Source organism: Pieris brassicae, chromosome 5 (assembly GCF_905147105.1).
Source record: "Pieris brassicae chromosome 5, ilPieBrab1.1, whole genome shotgun sequence".
NCBI classification, from domain to species: Eukaryota; Metazoa; Arthropoda; class Insecta; order Lepidoptera; family Pieridae; genus Pieris; species Pieris brassicae.
This window is the reverse complement of record NC_059669.1, coordinates 18904196-18926223: the sequence shown is the minus strand read 5'-3', so window position 1 is coordinate 18926223 and position 22028 is coordinate 18904196. Positions and strand designations below refer to the sequence as shown.

The 22028-nt window shown below is 32.6% G+C and overlaps 2 protein-coding genes across 4 annotated transcripts; both read left to right on the top strand.

Annotated features, from left to right (window-relative positions):
- The first annotated feature begins 916 nt into the window (after positions 1-916).
- LOC123709899 (venom protease-like) lies at positions 917-12471 on the top strand. 2 transcript variants are annotated; one of them, XM_045661497.1, is made up of 9 exons: positions 919-1072; positions 2810-3520; positions 5513-5667; positions 5851-6043; positions 7418-7559; positions 9670-9833; positions 10240-10341; positions 11150-11334; positions 11793-12471. In XM_045661497.1, the coding sequence occupies exons 1-9, from the start codon at positions 1015-1017 to the stop codon at positions 11937-11939; spliced, it is 1857 nt and encodes a 618-aa protein (XP_045517453.1). In that variant the 5' UTR covers positions 919-1014; the 3' UTR covers positions 11940-12471. The 2 variants fall into 2 exon arrangements, with proteins under 2 accessions (XP_045517454.1, XP_045517453.1); XM_045661498.1 differs by lacking the exon at positions 2810-3520 and having other exon boundaries at positions 917-1072.
- A 1097-nt stretch (positions 12472-13568) lies between these two features.
- On the top strand, positions 13569-21137 carry LOC123709789 (solute carrier organic anion transporter family member 74D-like). 2 transcript variants are annotated; one of them, XM_045661335.1, is made up of 12 exons: positions 13569-13702; positions 14116-14280; positions 14599-14769; positions 16875-17054; positions 17176-17367; positions 17648-17769; positions 18658-18753; positions 18863-19053; positions 19480-19593; positions 19800-19930; positions 20405-20545; positions 20958-21137. In XM_045661335.1, exons 1-12 carry the CDS (start codon positions 13693-13695, stop codon positions 21122-21124), a joined length of 1680 nt encoding a protein of 559 aa, XP_045517291.1. In that variant the 5' UTR covers positions 13569-13692; the 3' UTR covers positions 21125-21137. The 2 variants fall into 2 exon arrangements, with proteins under 2 accessions (XP_045517291.1, XP_045517292.1); XM_045661336.1 differs by having other exon boundaries at positions 13576-13702; positions 14119-14280.
- The last annotated feature ends 891 nt before the right edge of the window (positions 21138-22028 follow it).

Genomic DNA, 22028 nt, shown 5'->3' with positions numbered 1-22028 from the left:
TTTATATACAAACCTCCAACTCCAACGCACGCCCCAGAGTACTATGAAGCATATGATGCTTTGATCCAGAATCTATTCGGCCATGACTGCTATTACAATAAGAAATTGCACGAGAATAAGCCATGCCATTACCCAGAACACGAAACCCCGATATACGGACACGGTACACCTACATACGCCCACGAATATCCAACTTACGGCAGCGAATATCCAACTTATGGCCACGGTTATCCCACTTATGGCCACGCCATTTATGGGCATAGTGATTCCAGTATCTATCCAGTGCTTTATGAGGGAAACCAGGCGTTCACCAGAAATGGATTCATAAATAATATGACGAAATATACATATAAAAGCAATTACGCACCCAGTCAGAAACACAATGTAAAACGGAGGGTAAAAATTGTCGTGAAGAGCAAGGGACAGAAGAGATCGCAGAAACTCAAAGGTTAGTTTAATTCTATAACATTTTTCAAGTACAAGAGTAGGTATCCCATTCATTGTAATATTTAATAGCAAAATCTTTCGCTCTACTATGCAATATAACGTGTTGTCAAAGCTGTCATAAAATCATTACATAGCATCTCTTCTTTACATATATAATTATTTATCTACTGGAAATAATTTAATAGCGATCTAGACTTATTACGTGTTTTATATGATTCTCTTTTTATTAATTTTGTTTGGTTTGTTTGTGTTATTTGTACTTGAATACTGGAAACTGTGTATATATTTCGAAACCTTGATTCTGTACTGGGAACCTAAAGCGGTTATAATTAAGTAATTAGTATAGTGATTCACGTATCCCTTTGATTTAAGTATAGGCGACATATCGTTGGGGAAATTTCGATTCCATTTTAAGTTCCGGTCAATGTGACGTCGTGTGACCTTTAAATATCAACTAACTTGGTCAAGATCTGCGATCTCAGTTTATAAAACTGGCGGCAAAAGACGCACGCCTTGAAAATTCTGTGCTGCAAATTAATTTAAAATTAAAACCTTATTGTGTTAATTATGTTGCGTGTATTTTTGTGTATTTGTTTGTGTGTTCAAGTTGTTTTTGGACAGTTTGGTGAGTTAACGCAGAAGTTTTTGCGCCTTTTACATTTGTTTATAAATTAATTCATATATTTTGTTTACTAAAAAACTGATAAATATGTAAGCAATGAATTGTTTAACCAATGTAATCTTTGAACATGAAAACCAGAAATACAGAGATCAGATAACGCTAATAATTACTTATCTTTTTAAGCAAAATCGTTAATTATTATTTTTCAATCAAGAAGTAGCCAAGTGTGTATCTGAATAATACAAAAATATTTGACCCATATATTAAAGAAATATAAAGGAAGATAAACACACACCTAAGATAACAAAAAACATCACGATTTAGATTCACGATTTCTTTTGTAATTTATACGTTTACATGCTTATTCAATTTACATCAAAAATTATTTTTTATTAAGACAAACAGTAAATAAAGTACATACCAATTGCGGATCAATGAAGTACACTTGATATTATAATAAATGTTTTAGACAAATAAGGTTTCTATACGCACTGCAAATACAACAAAATAACAATACCTTTTTCATTTATCTATCAAAAATTTACTTTTATTGCCAGCCGGCATTAAAAAGAAAATTTGTCTTGACATTAAATAACGGAAATCACATATAAATTGGGGTATAATTAGCTCTAATCTAACAATTGGATCATCAAACACGGAAAAAGTAATTTTGCTTTTAGTGTTCTGTTAAGAATTGTCTGTAAAAATATATTGAATTCACACATTTTTGAATAGTTAATTATTATTATTTACTAAAAGCGCCTCTATAGACTTAACTAATGATTTATTTCTTGAATTTTTGGAGACCAGCACTATAGCAAAGCATTGCCAAACATTTCATAAACAATGGCCATGATATAGTTTTTATATTTTAATTTGAAAAAAATATAATAATCACATCGTCGATACTAAGATTATGTTACTCATAAAATTACTTAAGAGTCTCAAAAATTATTCGAATCCTAATAGTAACCTATTTGGAGCAAATTTTTTCTATACAAATCTTAAAAACTACCTTTATACAATTCAACATATAATAAGATAATCTACTTGTATCAAGTCAGTGACAAAATAATCTAAAACTGCGATGTTTAATAACAATTTTAATAAAACATGTTATAAAAAAAATCAATAATTTTTTTTACTATTGCTAAAAGTTTTATTGACTATTTGCTAAATCCTTGAGGTGTTTCATTAACATGACAGTTTGAAATTGATTTTTTGTGGTTTTTGCTTTTTTAGCTTCAGCTTAGGTGACCTTGAGTCTGAACGCTTTGCAATAAAGAACCTATACTCATAACTTATATTTAAAATGTCAATATTCGATTTTATGTATATTTTTCACATATGAGACTTTTCTGGATTTTCTGCTTAATATTTGCACGTTTTAATTAATATTTATAAATATATTTTTCCTCCTTAATAACAATTATCAGTACGATAATGAAAAGGAGAATTGAATTATAGGGATCTATAAATCTTATAATATTGAAATCTGTTAAATGCGTCTCTCATCCCTGAGGTCGTTAGTTCGAACCACGGCTATGTATAAATATTTTTTTCTATGTGCGCATTCATCATTCGCTAGAACGATGAAGGAAAACATCTTGAGGAGACCGATGATGAGCCACATGATTTAGACCATAAAGTCACAAATAATATATTTTTTTCGTAAAAATATGTTATAGCTTGTATTAAATTTTATATATATATATATATATATTTCTATATTTTATATAGGTTTCTACCCGAATGACCGTCGCTATCAACAGCCATACCAATATGGATTTAGTGAAAATGTTCTAAATCCAAGAAGAATTCAGCAGAAACTAAGTTCTTTACTTAGTTTCCAACCTGAAACAGATAACAGCAACGCCGCCTTCATCTATCCGTTCAACAACCGACGTATACCTCATAACCCATACAATAACTATGATAACAATTTCCAATCCAGCAACGTTCGATTTCCAACCCCGGGAGACAATGCTAGACCAACATATCCTGGTGACAATACTTTTGGACCAGACTATAAAGAAGTTCCAAATCAACCAAAAGATGGTCTGACATTTCAAGACTTCATAACGAAGCCATCTTTGGGTGGCGATACAAATGGACAAGAAAATCCAGATAAGCCCTATAAAAATGATCCATACGAACCTATCACCAATAGACCTGTTTTAGATATAACAACGCAAAATATTAATTACGATGAAGTTTACAAGCCAGGCTTTTCAAATCACAGCAGTGGCCTTATAATGGGTACTGTATCAAATAAACCAGGGTTCGGAAGTTTTATAACACCAGATTCAGGTTCTCCAAACTTTGATACCAGTTCTAAGCCTTCTTTTGAAGATAGAAACGGAGAAGAGGTGACAACCCTTCCAACATTGACACCTGTGCCGCCGTCGGATGCAAGACAAAACATGAATTTTGGACCAGCTGGAATATTTAGTAAATATTATACATAGTGCATGTATTTATGGTGCACGGAACGAAGCAATAGCTTTTATATTGGTGTTGGTGCATGTGGTATCATTCATAGTCTCGCTTTTACCTAATAAAAGTTAATTAAACAGTGTTAAATAGCATGTTATTAATAATCTTGGTTCTGCTTTATTGTGGAGCGTATTATTATAGTACTAAAGAAGTCGAGTTGTCCCGAAATCATGCTTTTATTTAAAATTAAATTACCTTAGAAGTAATAAAACTAAAAACGGAACGCTAATGAAACCTTAAACATGATTGAGAGGTGACGAACGAAAGGTTGATGACTGACGCTACAGGTTTTTGTGTATTCTATTTTTCAGACGAAAACGTTTAAGATATTTTCAATATATTTTACGTCTATTTGTAAAATATATAAATCCTGCTGCATTATATTTCGTATTAAAAATATATATTAAATTGTTTAAGCACTGTTACCATGACATAATTTTATAAACCTGTTGTCCATATACGTAAAGCAATTAGTAAACAGATCACAAATATCAATATTAACTATCGACTTCGGATATGCGACTATTATTTCAAATATTATTAGATATTTTAAAATTCACTAGAAAAACTATATCAGGTTTATTGTGTCTTTAAATTGACTTATAAATTAATGGTAAACATTACTAATAACGTTACCTTGTAACGTAACGTCATATGAGTAACACAAGTTCAAAAACGACTATGGTATAACTTATAATAATGCTATCAACACGGCCAAAGTCACTAAAATCAAGATCTTTTCCTCGACGTTGAATAACACGTTCGAAGGCCACTCAGTGGTCATCGAGTGGGTCAAATATGTACTTAATTCGCGCTATCACAACGAAACGTATATTTTTATCGTTTGTACGCTAGGTGCTTCCCCGTTTTTGTTATCCAATAATCTATATACAAGGGATCTCATATAGTTTTCAACTGCAACATAATATTATGCATGTATTACTAGGAAATAAATATTGAATATATCCTAGCAACTCTCATCTCGTAATCCACGGACGAAATCACATTTGATTTTTAAATTTGTTCATCCATCCAGCGTACTTAATTGTACAGTTGTAAATTCTTATAAATAATTTAGCATTTTTTATAAACAAAAACAAAATATATTTTTTTTTTCATTTATTCATAAGAGATTGGAATAATATTTTTTAGATTCTAAACTATTCGGTGTATTTGAATGGCCATGTAAAATCAATAATTACTTCTTAAATTGTACATTATATAATACTGGCTGCTTCCGCGAACCTTGTTCAATATGTTTTTTTTACTTTGCCTACCTTTTTTGTAGCTAAATACCAACAAATGGAACATATTCTTATCCTACTCCATAGATACTGTTGGCTTTCCCGGCATATAAACCAACTACTAAATAAAAGCAGTATTTTTAATGTTTCCAAGTTTTCTCTACGAGTTCAACGACTAAATATAAATAATACTCGATGGTACATTTTTATTTATATATAGACAGAGTCTGTGATATTTTAAATAGCTTATGTACTTCTATTGAGTTCAAAGTTTGTGCCCAAATAATAATTATGGAAGTTAAATCCGTCATCGCTAAAATGCACACAAAATCCTGCATAACTTTTTAAATCTAATTAGTGTGAATAACAATTATGTGGCATGCTTGGTGGATTTTCTAATTTAATTGTCGTAAAGTTTTGTTTCATTAATACAAAACTCATATATATGGATATAATTATACACGCGTATTAAAATCCTAATTGTAGTAAATTGTATGTTTACCAATTGTACTTTACCTTTCCTTACTATATTTAAAAAAAATCTTCAATTATTGAATATATTTCCCGTATACCAATGTTAAAGAATTCAGTTTAGTACAAAACTGGTATAAAAATTGGTACGATAAAGACATAAAGGAAGGATAAATTAATAAATTTTTATATCAAGATGACATGACGTTTTATCTGACGTTAATATTTCTAGAGAACACATGTGAAACGGTGGACGGTGGTGTCGGAAATTGCATAATGATACAAGAGTGTGACCTCTATTATAAGCTGCTGAAGGATTCCCGGGATAAGACGATTGTAAACATCTTAAGAAAATCGCAATGCGGTTTTGAAGGGCAAAATCCTAAGGTAATGTTTTGTCTACTTGTCACTATACCGTGCGCTATTTATAAATCCATTTAAAAGTATACGACGTTTTGTACTATTTGTATATAATATTTAGAGGAATTTCGTTTTATTCAACGCCTTAAATTAAGAGGAAAGAAGGGAGAAAAATAAGCTTACGAACGTTGAAATAGAGTTTCTTTATAGGTATGCTGCCCCTTACCCGGTATACCAGACGAGCCACCAGTTCCACAAACCACGACAGTTGCTCCTTCGCCGCAAGGAAAATCGGTGGACACAGATGGCTTGACACCAGTTACGTCGCTTCCGGAACCACCCGTTTGCGGTGTTAGCGAAGCATCATTTAGTCGAGTTGTTAATGGCATTCCTGCTAAACTTGGTAAGTTTTATGACATTCTAAATAGTTACAAATTTTGACTCTATGTCTGAGCTCTTGCTCATGACGCATGAAATTGCATATTAGACTTCTAATTATTAATCGGTACTTAACCAGTTAAAAATACAATAAGTAATAACATCCTCTACTGTTTCATATTACAAAAGCATCTATCTGTCAGTCGGGTTTAAGCAGTTATATGTAAAACTATACTGAGTACACGAGTAGTAAGATTTAATACAACATTGAACAACATCGCCCACTCTGTCTGTGGGTGGTGTCACTGTATTGATGCGAATAATTACTGTATTATATTCTACTATTGCTATACTCTCTGCTGAGCGATTTACACGATTTTTAGTCTGCCTCATTCTCACTTTACCGCAGCTTCAAGGAACATGGAGTGATAACCACGATTCCAACGTACTACATGTTTTGTAGAATAAACATTAAAATTGTTTTAACAGCTTTATTTAGATTTATTTATCTAATCTTTCGCGGCAATTTATTACAAATAACTATCTTGCATAATTGCTGGTCATTTGTGCCAATACAAGTGTAATTACTGTGTTTAACTTGTGTATTCAACTAAGTGCAATTTGCCACTTATCCTTAGTATTTTGTTCTATGTTTTACGATTAGTAACTTGTCAAGATTCCAGTTTTTGATGTTTGCTAATATAACAGTTACTCCGAAAACATAAAGTCGACAACGTAATAAATGAAATGATTTATAGTTATTTAAAACAGATTACATGTGGTAAAGTGTTTATATATATAAATATAGCAGTATTGGCCTGGTGGCATGCGAGTCTCTTTGGTCGCAAGTTCGAACACCGGCTTTGCACCAATACACTCGATGATGAGTAATACGATGGAGAAAAACATCGTTAGGAAACCGACATGGCTTAGACCCAAAAATTAGACGGCGTGTTGCAAAAGAAATGATTTAGTTACTGAGACAGAAATTTAATAGGTTTTTTGAAATGTAAATAAAATGGCGTAATTTATAGAAACTAGGCACTGCCAAGCTAATATACATTAGATAATCTTGGCGATACCAACTTCGTGGAATTGACCTTGGACCTGTTTCCTTTATGCTTTTTTATCTTTATACTGTATAAGCTTCAAGTTTTTTAGTCGACATAAAGGAAAATCACCGCTCATTAAATATTATTAATTATCGTCATGCGAACTCGGAAATAATAGTTCCATTTATTTCCGAATCCAAAGTGGCTTCAAAGGTAGATAGATTAGAATAGATTAGTATGCAATATAACTACTGTACACTCAATTTTTCACTCAACTACATCTTCTCAGCTTTTGAATATATTCATAATTCTATTTCGTTATGCCAATATTAAGACTGTTCTTTCAGGTGACTTTCCCTGGATGGCACTCCTGGGCTACCACGACAGCCGTGGAGGGCCTGAAACCAGGTGGAAATGTGGAGGTTCTTTGGTGACTCAACACCACGTTTTCACAGCTGCCCATTGCATACATGGCCATGAAGAGCAGATGTAAGTTACTTATTTGACTAATATGATGAACATAAAGTCTCTCACACAAACACACAACTCTCAATAAACAGCCTGGATTTCGTATATTTTGTCAAAATTATTTTACGACTAAGTATAAGTATTTACTTTGTATATACGCGGATGCTTCGAAAATTCTCTTCGAAAATCTGGTTAGCGCCTTGTTAAGTTCTCATGTCACTAGAATATTCTTTCAATAACATATTCTCATAAGTATTTGATTATCCTCATTTTAACATGTGTGATGTTGGAGTACAAAAATAAAAATTTAATTTCACAAAACCATAAGAAAATATACTTTCAAACCATTCCTTATATGACATGAAAACTGTTTTGTACGTTACAAATCAATTCGATATTTTTGAGTTAATCGCGTTCATACAAACAGATGGACGGGGCGGGGGAACTTTGATTTATAATGTTTTAATATTGTCGTATATATTAAATACATGGTTTAACTTATTTCTTATTTCTGTATTGTTTTTTTTTCACTCAGTTTCATTGTGAGTCATGCTTTGGAAGTACTTATTTACCACAAGACTATAAATACTCACTTTTATTACATTAAACAAATACACAAACTTTGCATTGCATTATACATTGTGTTAGTTAGTGACTGATGTCACTTATTTATCGTGATTCCAATAGGAAATATATATAATTGAAAGAAAACACTTTTTTAACCAGATTAAAGCTATTTGTGGTCACGGTGACCACGCACGCTGAAAAGCACGCGAAACGTCGGAAAATTTTAAATTTATAATAATTTTAAGTTTATAATAATACAAATAGCTTTAATCCGGTTAAAAAAGTGTTTTCTTTCAATGGGTAAAAGCTATGTTAACAAAAGACAATATTAAATATATATAATACAGTAATACATTAGGATACATTGGTAGATAAAAAACTCATACCGTTTCGTCGTTCATTCAAATTATATTTTTGTAAATGTTAATCATTTATTTTTTTGTAACTTGATATAAATACCTTTAAGAATAATTAACGCTTAATGAAACTCTGTGTAGGGACAGCAATCTTATGTCTTGCACAATTATACACAACATTATAACTTAAATAAATTCAAAATTAATAATTCAAAATGCGTAGTTTTATCTCACTGACATTTGTCATTGTGACTGAAAATCTTGAATATCTAATATTAGAACTGAATCATATCCTTGTATTGTACAAGCTTTGAATTTTTATTTTAAAGGTGATGCAGAATCTCGGAATCTAATAGGTACATAACATTTGTAAATCCAAGTGTATTTATACAGTATAAGCTTCTATACAGTTAGTCAAGTCGAAATAAATTCTCCGCTCATTAACTTTGTTATCTTTTTGTTCAAACACAAAAACACTTTTAGGAATATATTTATTTGTTTTGTTTTCCATATCGAAATTTACATCTGTTTACACCAATAAAATATTGAGTATAATTCTCCTCTAATAATATATCTTATAACAAGTAGTCAATAACATTTTTATATGACTTAAAATTGCCAGTCCAATATTTTAGTTATTGCCAAACGCGCACATCCGCATTTTAAACGTCGCAATTTAAATAATCACAATATGTGGCAATAAATAATAATTGTGGTATGGTACGATGATGATACCCATTATTATTTATTACAATGCCAACCTTCTACACCCAACAACCTAACTCTTTAACGCTGTAGTATATAGTCATTAATAATAAACCACTGGCGCTACAACGCAATATATCTCGCTTCAAATTATGTTCGTTTCTTGTTCGTTTATTTTTTCCAACTCATCGTGTAGTTTTACGATGATGATATCAAGGCAGGTTTCCTCTTGTTAATTATTCTCACTGAACAAGCAAATCCAGAGATTTACACCGTTAAACTAGAAGACTATATTTACAACGTTACAACGTTCCAGAATGAGAGCCCACCATAGACTGATTATTGTTACATTGTTTACGTTTTATAATGGAGAGTCTTGGTTTTATAACAACTTACTGTTTTGTAAGCTGTTTCCAAAAAAAATATTCAGAAAGTTTCTATGTTACTGTCTATGAGAGAATACATGCCTTTCTTGAACGAGCAATAGAATATAATATTTTCAGGTATGTAGTGCGTCTAGGAGAGTTGGATCTAGCAAGTGAAAATGATGGAGCAGCACCTGTAGATGTGCTAATCAAGTCAAAGATCAAACACGAGAATTACGACTCAGTAGCCTACACAAATGACGTCGGTTTACTCGTCTTAGACAAGGACGTACAGTTTACCAGTAAGTTTATTTTATTACCACACTATTGCATAACGTCTCGGGTTATTTAAGTTCTGGTGTATGGTTTTATGATTTACGCATTTGGTAGACAAGCCGTTGTAAACCACTTACAATGACACAAGGTAACCTCCGAATTTTATAAAACCGGGAACGCGATTATGCAGAGTTTCTTTCAGCAGGCTAACATAACTTTTGTGTTTGTAGTTTCCACAAAAAGGAATCACTGAAAAACTTCTGTACATCAAACCATTGCTATTACTGCATTGGTATATTCATAAATAATGGTTCAATTTAAACGTAAGCTGTGAGTAAAAGGAAAAACATCGCATTTAACTTGTTCGACAAAAATATTTTGTTATGTCTAAATCTAGATAAGTTTAAATAAATTGATCATGTTTTGTTTCAGAATTAATAAAACCAATCTGCATCCCTCAAAATCAGAAATTACGATCTCTAACCTTTGAAAAGTACAATCCTCTTATAGCAGGATGGGGGGATGTTTCATACCGTAAGTTATAATAACATTTAAGACTTTTTTGTTAAATTTAAGTAGTAGTTCCATGGAAGATGGGGCGGGTATGGGATGTAACCTGTTCCCATCTACATGGAACCAACAACAGAGTTTGCGGCTGAAAAAGCTTAATCTTGCATATACAGGAGTCTTGGCTCCGAATATAACTTTGGCCCATTCGATGTCGACACCCTTGGTCCGTGGGGTCCTGTAAGGCTTTTTAAGGAAATACTTTAAAGTTAAGGCGACATCACAGGAGTAAGAAGAGCTGGAAGCTTCCTCGGACGAAGAATTAGTCTAGCTATTCAAAGGGGGAACGCTGCCAGTATCTTAGTAACGAAACATTGCCTAAACGGACACCTTTTTATAATAGATTTTAGTTATTATATAATATTTATTAAAAAATTTAGTTTTACATTCAAAAAATGTTATTTTTACCATTTAAGTAGTATATGATAAAAACAGGTTATTCATGATAAACATATAAATCGTTTTCGTAGTAATAACCGTTTAGACATGGCGTAGTCTTGCTCTTTCACGAATTTTGTAAACGTTTTTGACATTCATAGGCTAAGATGCATCAAAACTGAATAAACGTATATTGACTTTTGAATTTGACAAAATAAATCTATCATAGCTTTTTACAAAAATGAATTAGAAAATAAGCTTTATTAAAATGCTTAAATCGTAAAATAATATTCATAAAATCGTATGGTTACAAAAACACAAAACTTCTTTTTTCTTTCTTATTCATTTGCCAAGTAATTAAAGAACAAAGTGAATTCTCTTCTTCCATTGATTTCAGGCGGTCCCTCGGCAACCCACCTTCAAGTAGCCCAGATACCTGTAGTCAGTAACGCAGCGTGCAAAGACACATACAAACAGTACAAAAAGCAGGTGATAGATGAAAGAGTGTTGTGTGCCGGTTGGAAGGATGGAAGACAGGATGCCTGTCAGGGTGACAGTGGAGGACCCCTGATGCAGCCTATTGTGAGTATTTGCTTTCATTAATAAATGCAACTTATTGTTAATAGGAGCTTTGTCTTGTCTATCGTTGTAAATACGTTTAATATCTTTCAAACAGAAATAAGTATTATATATATGTATATAGGTAGGTTCGGTCCCCGGCTTTGCACCAATTGACTATTTTCTATGTGCGCATTTAACATTAGCTCGAACGGTGAAGGAAAACATCGTGGGGATCGCTGATCACCTACTTGCCTATTCGATTAACAAATGATTATGAAACAGATACAGAAATCTGAGGCCCAGACCTATAAATGTTGTAGCGCCATTGATTTATTTTATATATGAGTAGAGTAGTAGCGGTACTAAAACAAAAACGTTTAAAAGTGGATACATTTGAAAATGTTATTATTATTCTTAAGTATGTCTATGTAACGTTTATGCAAACATTATATTTTTAATTACCAATTATTTACTTTTAGTGGAACTCGGAAACATACCAGACATTCTTCTACCAAATCGGCATAGTTTCATTCGGAAACAAATGCGCTGAGCCCGGATTCCCCGGTGTCTACACACGGGTCACACACTTTGTTCCATGGCTAGAAGAGAAGATAATCGGATCTTAATATATATCCATCCAACTGCTACATAAAGACCGAATTTCTACCATCTTTAACATCTGGCTGCTGAGCTGGAAGACGCTTTGGCTTGCATTTTGAACTAGAAACAGTATTGAACTTCATTATCTACTATTTATCTATAATGATGTTATCATAGTATTATTGCTTTATAAATGTTTGTTGTATTTTTTATAGGAATAACTAAATGGACAAACTCTCGATTTGTAAAATTGCCGGAATGTATTTTTTGTAAGAAACGCCATTGTAGCGTTCGTCTATATATTACTGTGACCATTCGAGACCTTATTGTATTTATTTTAGCACTCAAAATATTGTTGTATTTAATCAAATATGTTTCAAATACAGAAATGGATAGTAAATATTCAAACTTTTGTGAAATGATACATATACATGAACAGTAATATTTTTATAGATTTTAAAAAATGTAAAAGAAAATTTCTGTTACAAATCTTAATAATTATAAGGGATTGGATAATGCCCTTGTGTGGCCCAACATGAGTTAAGAGGAAACTAATAAAGAAAGAACTTTAACCTATAAAGAAAGATGCTATTATGTGAGCTCTAATACTAAAAATATGTAAGCACTCAATGACAATAATAGTTCATAAGGTTGTGTATTAAATTATTATAAATACTATGTGATATAAGTTTCTATTTATGTTACTTAATCAGAGTCGTTAGTTCTAATTTTTCAATAAAGCATTAACAAAGATCAGAAAGTTCACCACCACCAAGTTCTAGGACCAATCCAGTTGAACTGGTCCGTTGCACAATATTTATTCTTAAACATAAATGGGCAGTAAAATTTTATAGGATAAACCAATGTGGTTTTAATTACGTTTTAATATCTTAATGTCCCTAAATGGGGCAGAGGGCGTCTTCAGTAAGTCATTATCGCGTACGGTCTTGAACCTCGTCTTTTACCTCCAAATATTTCCGGCTCCCTTTCGCCACGCTTCCGCTTTCCTTGCGGTTGCAATTGCAATAAAGCGTGCTTAAGGATATAATTGGAATACGGAATGTACTCCAATTATATCCCAATTATAACATATATATTCCAATTATAACATATATGCTATATTTACAATTTAAATTCGAGATAAAGGATGACTCCGAATTGACTGTATAAAGATTAAACTAATTTTATTGTAATGGTCCAACGGTATTCATGACAAATCGGAAGAAATGTTTGGCATTTCGGATGTCCAAGATTGGATTGAAATGCATTAGATTAGTGATATACCTACTCATACTCAAATATTATGTACAATAATTGATAGCTAGTTGTTATGAATTTGTGGAAATAAATGATTTTGTATGTTTTTGTTGTAATTGATCCAAACCCTTCCGTACTAGGTTATAATTAATCTCGTAAATATTTCCGGGATATAAATTAAAACTATTTGACGATACTGGCCTTTTGTATTATCTAGATAATTGTGTTATAACTCGTAAAGGTTATATAAATAAAAACGTATTTCTATAACTATTCGTTCATGTAATTACGAGGTGATAAAACATAAAATAGCAAATATCAGGAAGAGATATAACCAAAACCTGATAATGTAGATAGTGTATAATTTTATACGATATGCAATCAGTCATTATTGGCAATCACAACTTTATTCACTAGAGTAACATTAACGAACTTTTGTATTCGTTTTATAATGTGCCGTAAATATTTTATTTTTAATAAATTTTGATTGTACGTTATAGTGATAACGTTGGAAAATACAAAATGATATCAAGTGAGTATACTAATTATGATTTTTGTAATCAGAACTAAATTTTTAATTAAAAAATATATATAGCGGAATAGTAACTTTTTAAATATCTAATAAATTTGAGTTCAAAATATGCTTATTGATTCTTAAGAATGTTAAAATAACGGGACTAGTTTTTTTTAAAATTTCTATATATATTATATTCTGTTATTGAAACGGTTAAATTTATTAAAAAAACTAAATTTCAAAAGGTACAACAGAATTTACTATGGGAATTGTGAAAGCCCATTATAGGTGCACATATCTGGAATAGCTTCTTTATAGGAAGGCAAAATCACCTTTATGGACCTTCGGGATACAATTAATTAAAAACAAGGGTCCCATTACCGCGTAGTAATATGTAATGTAATATAGTGGTACTGTCATACAATTTTCAGTAGTACTAAAAGGATGGGAACTACTTAGGAAGTATATATTGACCATACCTCGCTTCGATCTGTTCCTGCAAGGAGCTCTCCTCATCGTCATTTTCCTTGAGAGCAATATCTTTTTACTGCTGCGAAGAAATGACAATACAGGATTTATACACACTATTAACCAAGGTTTGTTTATTATTTTTAATCTGAACCGTTCGAGCTGGAACAGTAAAACTTTTTAATAAAGTACATTTCAAAATAAATAACTAGAGTAAAAGTATTTAGGCTTGCTTTAAAAAAATAGTATTTACTCAAAGATTTCTAAAATTGTGTTCGGATCGAATCAAATAAAAAGATCCATTTTAGTTATTAACCAAGAAATGTTTTTTTTTATTTCGATTCGATAAAATTAAACACGTGTGCGTTACGCTAAGTTGTGATATAAATTTAACGTATTTATTATAAAATACGTAATAAAATATTTAAAATTTTCCCCTTTTTTAGATTGGGTGAAAGTTGGTGTAGGTATTGTGGAGTTTCTTCTGGGTGTTGTAGTGGCATGGCAAGGAAAAGGCTGGCGTAACTTTACACTCTCCTTCTGGCTGGGAATTACAGCTATCTCTGGTCTTATCATACTGGCATTTCCATTCCCTAATATCAACGTACCGGATGTAGGTAAGCTTTCAAACAAACTTTGAAAATTGTTTAAAACAATTACAACTAAAACATAACGACAGGAATAAGACACATAAAGAGAACTAAACCTTTTAAGTTAATAAACCCAGTGTAATGAATATAAGTGTAAATGCATTATCTCGGACACATAAACATAGTGTCAAAACATTACGGAACACTAAGACTACTAATGAATAACCTTAGTTTCAGCTATTCATTAAAATTTTAGAAAAGTAAGTCAACATAATATTTATATATTAGCCATAAATATTCTATAGGCTAGATTGTAATTCATGTACAGTCGCACTCTTTTTTGGGAACTTTATTGTAGGAAAAAAACATAAAATACTTTTATAACTAAAATATACTAGTTTAAACCAGCAAATATATAATATATTTAATCATAATTAATTTTGACTATTTTTTATTTAGTAATAATAATAAAACTTTATTCATGGCAGAAATGTGGTTGTGAACCTTAACAATTTAATATTAATTACAATTATACCGTGCATGTCTAAAACTTAGTGAATGCTTTGCGAAATCCCATTGGCTAGCAAGTAGCATATTTGTTGTGTTTTCTGAGTTTATCTGAATAAACTTGACTATCTCAGAATTCATAAAAGTTACTACCTTAAACTACACACAAATACTAATTAAAAAATTATAACATCCTACAGTCGTCTCTCAGACTTCTACTGAACGCATTAGTAAATAATATTGAATCTAAAATCAAAATATAAATTTGGCCAAGAACAATCCGCCTTTGGTAAGAAGAATACGTCAGAATAAAATATGCATTGCCCTAAGCCCACAATGGGGCATGGGTCAGACACGTTTCTGTGTCTACTTCATTAATCTTTTTTCTTTAGAAATCGTTCATATGTCTTATACACGTCATCTTATACTCCAGTTTCTTCGCAATGTTTTAGACTGAAGCGACACATACACTCAAAGGATTATTTCCATGAATCTTTGCTTATGAATTTAAATGATATATGCGAGATTTATGCGTCTATTGTAACTGTTACAGTCGGGTGTGACGAATAAACGAATTTCACCGATTCCTCCAATTTTAATGAAACTTGTGTAAATATATTTCGGAACATCGCGAACGCCCACTTCCAATAAAATCATTGGACCTCCAGTCGATTATGTTATGTTTATAATATTATCCTTATCATTCTTTGTTTCGATAAAATACTAATTTGAGAAATAACAACATGAAAATATTTCATCAATCATCTTTGATTATCACAGATTATAGAATAATTATTATCTACATTTATGTAAAAAATATTAATTGGGTCTTATTAAATAATAACGATAAATGACGTCAATATAGAATGTGTATGTCGCAGTAAAGTAGTTAAATCAGAGAGTTGATTGAATCTCTAGATAGTAAATTAATGTCTATATTCAATCAAGTCGCTAGCATTTTGATTTAAATAAAGCAGCGATTTTTAATTAACTGTCTAGAGATTCAATTAACTCTCTGATTTAACTACTTTACTGCGACATTTATAAGCATCACTTAAATATGCGTGGACGGAAGATTAAAGAGTTTAATATCTATAATTACTTTTTTTATAAACCCTTTAGGGTTGTGCCTTTGATTTTAGCATCTGTTTCGTCATCATTTGTTTTTTCTGATAGGCAAGTTGACAGTCTGTGCCTGACACACGCCGTCGAGGCATTGTTTCCTCGAGGCGATGTTATCCTTCTTCGTACGAGCGAGTATTAAATTGTCATATAGACAGTCTGTTGATGCAGAGCCTGGAATAGAACCTACGACCTAGATCATAATTATTCTAATTAATTGGTTGATTTAGTTAGACGATATTGACATATTTATTTATTTATACTTCGTATTATACCATAATATACATAATTATACAAATAAAAAAAACAAAAAAGTAAGTAGGTTACATTAGTTATTAGGCAACGGGCGGCCTTATCACTAACAAGCGATCTCTTCCAGGCTACCCTAATATGGAACAATAAAAAAAGAAACACTGACAAACATAATTAGTTAGCTTATAATTATTAACAATGTATGTAATTTGATAAAACCTTAATGAATATTAAAACTTTTTTCCCTCTAGAACTATGCGCTGGTGGTGCGATAACAAAATACTCAGAGGTTATAGATCCTCATCAAGTCATTCGTGGCGTGTTTCTGGTGATTACAGCAGTGTTGTGTGGTCTTACAAAGATTAGCATATGGGCACATGGTATCACGTATCTGGATGATCATGAACCACAAAGTGGACCTTATTTTTATGGTAGGTTGTGTATTTAATATAGTTTATTGAGCCCCTACATCAAAAACATATTTTAGCATCCATCGGGTGGATTTGAAAGCAAGATTTATCGTTGAAATGTAAATAATCTTCTTCTCCTCAGGTATTCTTATCTCAATCCGTCTTTCCCTGGGTCTGAGTGGCACTAACTGGCTTCGACCAGGGTCAGTTAGAGAGGACTGGTATGAGGCGCACGTGTCGCTCTCAATGCTAACTCTAATGTTCAGTATTCTTTATACTCTCTTCCCGAGACAGATGCCTTCTTATAAGGAGATTGACCCGCTTGAGAGAACATGTAAGTCATTGTTGAATAGCAATTTTTATTCGTGCTTCATTATTGAAGCATAATTTTTTTTCCAGCACTTATTTAATAAGTATCCGTCTTGCGGCCAGATTAGATTTCAGCAGCCCTTTCTATAGTTATTTGTATAGAATTCCTTCTCCTGTTTCTGTTTAAATTCCCCAACCTCGCGGAACAATAATAAAGATAACGCTCAGAAAATATAGAAGCAACAATATACATCTCCGGTACATAATAAGTTCTATAAAGATTTATAAAATATTTTTTCTTAAAGGTCTACTCCAGCCGCTTCGTCGTGTGCTGAAGAACAGGGCCCTGATCCTGCAGTCGTTAGGCATGTCCTTCTTGACGATTGCAATTTTTGGCTTTAATAATTACGAGACTTCATTGTTACAGGTTAAACTTTATAAGTATATTGGGAACACACTTTTAGTAATTACAGACTGATATAGGTACATAAAAACTGTAATTTTCTTTTAATAAATCAGTTGAATTTGATTCGGTTACATACAATTTACAATTTATTTATTTAACAGTTTGTTGACATGACAACCTTCAGTTTTTTCATTTTTTACATTACACGAAACGGATTACACTATGTATACGAAGAATTACTACTAAAACATTATATACTAATCAAGACAACTTACTAATAATTATTGGTGTATGTGGGAATGTTTGATGTAAAGTGGGAACAAACCGTGATCCATGTGGTATCGAATTATTTCAGTATAATTAGTATTATTTTTATTTTCTTATGTAGCCAAGTTCACTATTCAAGGATTGGCAAACTCGCTTAAATGCCTCTCTCCCTAAAATATGGCGAGGGCGGCGATGGCTGGCCATGCGTCATACTCGTGAACAGGTGCTACTTGTGGTGACTGGTCGGACTTGAATTCGTGTTTGCGGTGATGTTAGTTTTATCGACTATGTATTTTCGTGTTGTTCCCACGAGAATGTGTGTGCTCCTATTTCATCATGTGCTCTTATAAAGAGGATAAATCTTTTTTTAAATTATTTTATTATTAATTAATTATTATTAACTATTACTTAAGATGTTATGTGGAACATGGTGTAATGGGTGCAGCTCCTTACAAACATTGTGTAAAACAAAAAACTTGGCGATTGAAAAGAGGGGCAGAGAGTTTATTGCTAGTTCTTTTCTTCCGTTAAGTGTACGTTTAAAAATATAAAATTCTAAAGCAATATACAAGTAATATAGAAGTGACAATACATGGCCGTTACAATATTTTATAATAGTATTTTAATATTGTATGATTTCAGACAAAATTCTATGTGGAAACAATACGCCAGGATCCACGCACATCCCGGGTTATTATTGACATCTTTAGATCTCTAGTTATTATCTTTTTTGTCTCTGTAAGTACCACATTATATTATTTTACACAGATAATTCGAGATTTTTATTATTCTTCAGTACATTTATGTTATAACCATAAAAAACTAATATTTAATTATGTATCTTCAGATATTCCGCATGCGTTTCTCGGGTCGGCGTAACGACGGTGTGAAAGCTACCACAGCATCGAAAGTAGGTGGAGCTGTTGCAGTTTTTGTTGGAGTATTATTCTGTGTTCTTGCCGCTCTAAGCTGTAACACAGGAGACATGGCAGGATTAAATAGCGAATACCGGCAGCCCGAGTGCAGTATGCAGTGCGGGTATGTATTTTTTTAAGTACGATACCATCATGATTCAGTAGCTTCGAACGTTGAAGCTGTTTCTTCTTATAACTGTCTATAACCAAAAACTTCCAACACCGATACCGATAACGATCCCGATCCCAATAATGAGTTTTTGTTCTGCGCCATCAATGCTTGCGACATCATTTACAGATATTGATGGTACTACAGCGAACTTACAAACCAAAATGTCGCGATAGGTATCGCTTCCGCTATTGGAATTTACAAAGTTCGGTCGCTGGTCCTACTCTTGTAAGCTTAATAGGTGCTAGAAAATTTCGTGAATGTTGACGGGTTTGTAACTAAAACTCAAAATTTAAAAAAAATATCTGTGCGTTTTGTTTTACAATTTTTAATCGTATAGGTGATCTTTACATGATAAATCATTGAATTTATAATTCCAAGGTGTACTTCGGAGTCGTACGGGTTCAGTCCTGTATGTGAAGTGGATAGTCAAACCACTTATTTTTCTCCGTGCCACGCTGGTTGTAACCAATATGAGGATCTCAACGGATTCTTGTAAGTATATGATGTGCTGGTAACCTATTTACATATAGTTTTTATACTTATGGAGCTTTCAATCTGGAGCAACAAATGATGATGATGTATCCATAATGGGGCCTGTCATATTATACAGCGAAACTATATATATGAATAAAGGTGATATTGATTATTGATATATTAAACGTTAACTCATTACAGGATTAATAGCGATATATTTTCAGGATCTTACAAAACTGCACGTGTGGTGCGCAGACGCAACGCGCGGTACGTGGCGGTTGTTCATTGCTTCCGTCGTGTGCTCTTATCTATAACATCTACCTGGTCTTTTTCACCGTCATGTTAGCTGCTGGAGGTACAGAGCTATTATAGCCACCTTTCGAGTTTAAACTGAGTAACTTTTAGACTAACGAAAACTAAAAGTACACCGGTTTCACTCGCATATATCACTTCGTATACCAGACATCTCTTGGTTATCTAACTATTCGTATAAAATACGGTTTTAATACCTCAAATTTAGCTTTGTAAGCATATTTAGGATGCTTACAGCTTCACTTTTTGGGATACGAAGAGCGATTCTAATAAATCAGATTTAAAAAATCTATCCATTTTAGCAACTAAATATTTTCTATATTCTAAAAGATCACGTACATAAAATACTGAAGGCATTACCGTGTTGTATATATGTTCCGATTTTTAATAAAGCATATAAACACACATAGAATTCAATAACATACAGCCCATGTACTGCACCGTATGTATGCCTTCTTCCAGTAATTAAGAATGTATAATATTCATCTAATTGAATACCTATTTTAATAACTTCCAGCTGCATCCTTGTTGATGCAAGGCATGGTTATTTTACGCTGTACGCGTCGGCTTGATAAGCCGCTGGCTGTGGGAGTGGCTTTTGCGATAGTTGGTCTGGTGTCACACGCCTTAGGTCATCTCTTATATATGTTAATTAGTGGTAAGTGCATTTTATTGCAAATGCAGTATTGTACTGTATTGGCTTAGAACAAAACAATATTAAAAAAGCATGCGTTCAAAGTTTCGTCCGCATGAATTTCGCGTTTTGGCAACATTTAGAAAACTTAACCTTTTTAATCAATCAAAAATAGATAATACATTCGGTATTTTTGAGTTTATCGTTCATACGTAGCTCACGAATTTAATTTTTAGTATGTAAAGAACTAAATTATATCGGTAAAAACAAATTTATCCCAATGTATATGGACCCGTGGACCCGGACTTCACTGCGGCGTTTTATAACCTATTCATCATCAAGGAGTCAAATCTTTAATTCTTTATGATGCAGATGTATTTGGGTTTGAAGTTGAACGCTTTAGGAAGTGATTTCTTAAGTTTTTATAATATTTCAGAATTAACCTGTGCTTACAAAGTGAATGGCGTATGTATATTCCACGGGGACATTGTATGGGTTATGCCAGTCGTGAGTGTAGTGTTCTGTCTCATATCGGCAGTGTTCAGTTTTGCAGCCAGCCGGGCTAGTATCAACAAGGTCGTTACCCTTAACGGTGTTAGCTGATAATAAATTATGGAAAATCTATAGAAGTTTGATTATACCCCTCTTTATTTCTCCCCTCTATTTTCAATAAAATTGCCACATTTTATTTTTCAGTTAAGTTTATTCATATAAAGTAAAAAGTTATGTGAATACTTAATTTTGAACTTTTTTACTTAAATTAAACTATTATGCTTATCATGTTATCTGGTCGTGTCCACATGTTATAGGGACGGCAGCGCTTTTTATATGTATGTCAATTTATATTATGTGTTTGTCCTAATTATGTGGTCTAAATAATAAAAAACAAATAAAATAAAAACCTCCTCAACGGAGGGTTCATCATGATTTTTTTAAATGGGCCAGCTTATCACTTTATGGTTATACCTAGGTAACACTGAAAATGTTTAAAAAATGAAGAACAACTCTCCGTTCCTCTCTACACATCGTCGCATTCAATGGAACCACTGAGAAAAGCAGTAGGCCTATTCTTCGTTAGGGGTCTCATCTATGAAATTTTCGTACGCTTTCACCGCATCTCCAGGGCTCGTAAAGTGAATACCTCTAATAACTTTAGTTCTTGGGAATAAATGAAAGTCGCAGGGTGCCAGGTTAGGACTGTATGGTGGACTCATTATCTCGACACCTGCCATAGTACAATATTCACTAGTCCATGCGAAGGTGTTTCTGGTCGTCGGTTAAAGTATAGAGAATCCCTTTGGTACAAAGCTTCCTGACGCCTAAATGTTTGTGTAATATTTTTTGAACTTGACTCATTCCAATGCCTAGGCTTGCCCGTATCTGCTGATAGGTCACTCTCTTATATTCCTCTATCATGCGTCGCACAGCACTGATGACATCTTCAGTAGTCGCTGTTAAAGGACGTCCCTCACGCCGATCATCATTGAGATTGCTACGTCCACGCTTA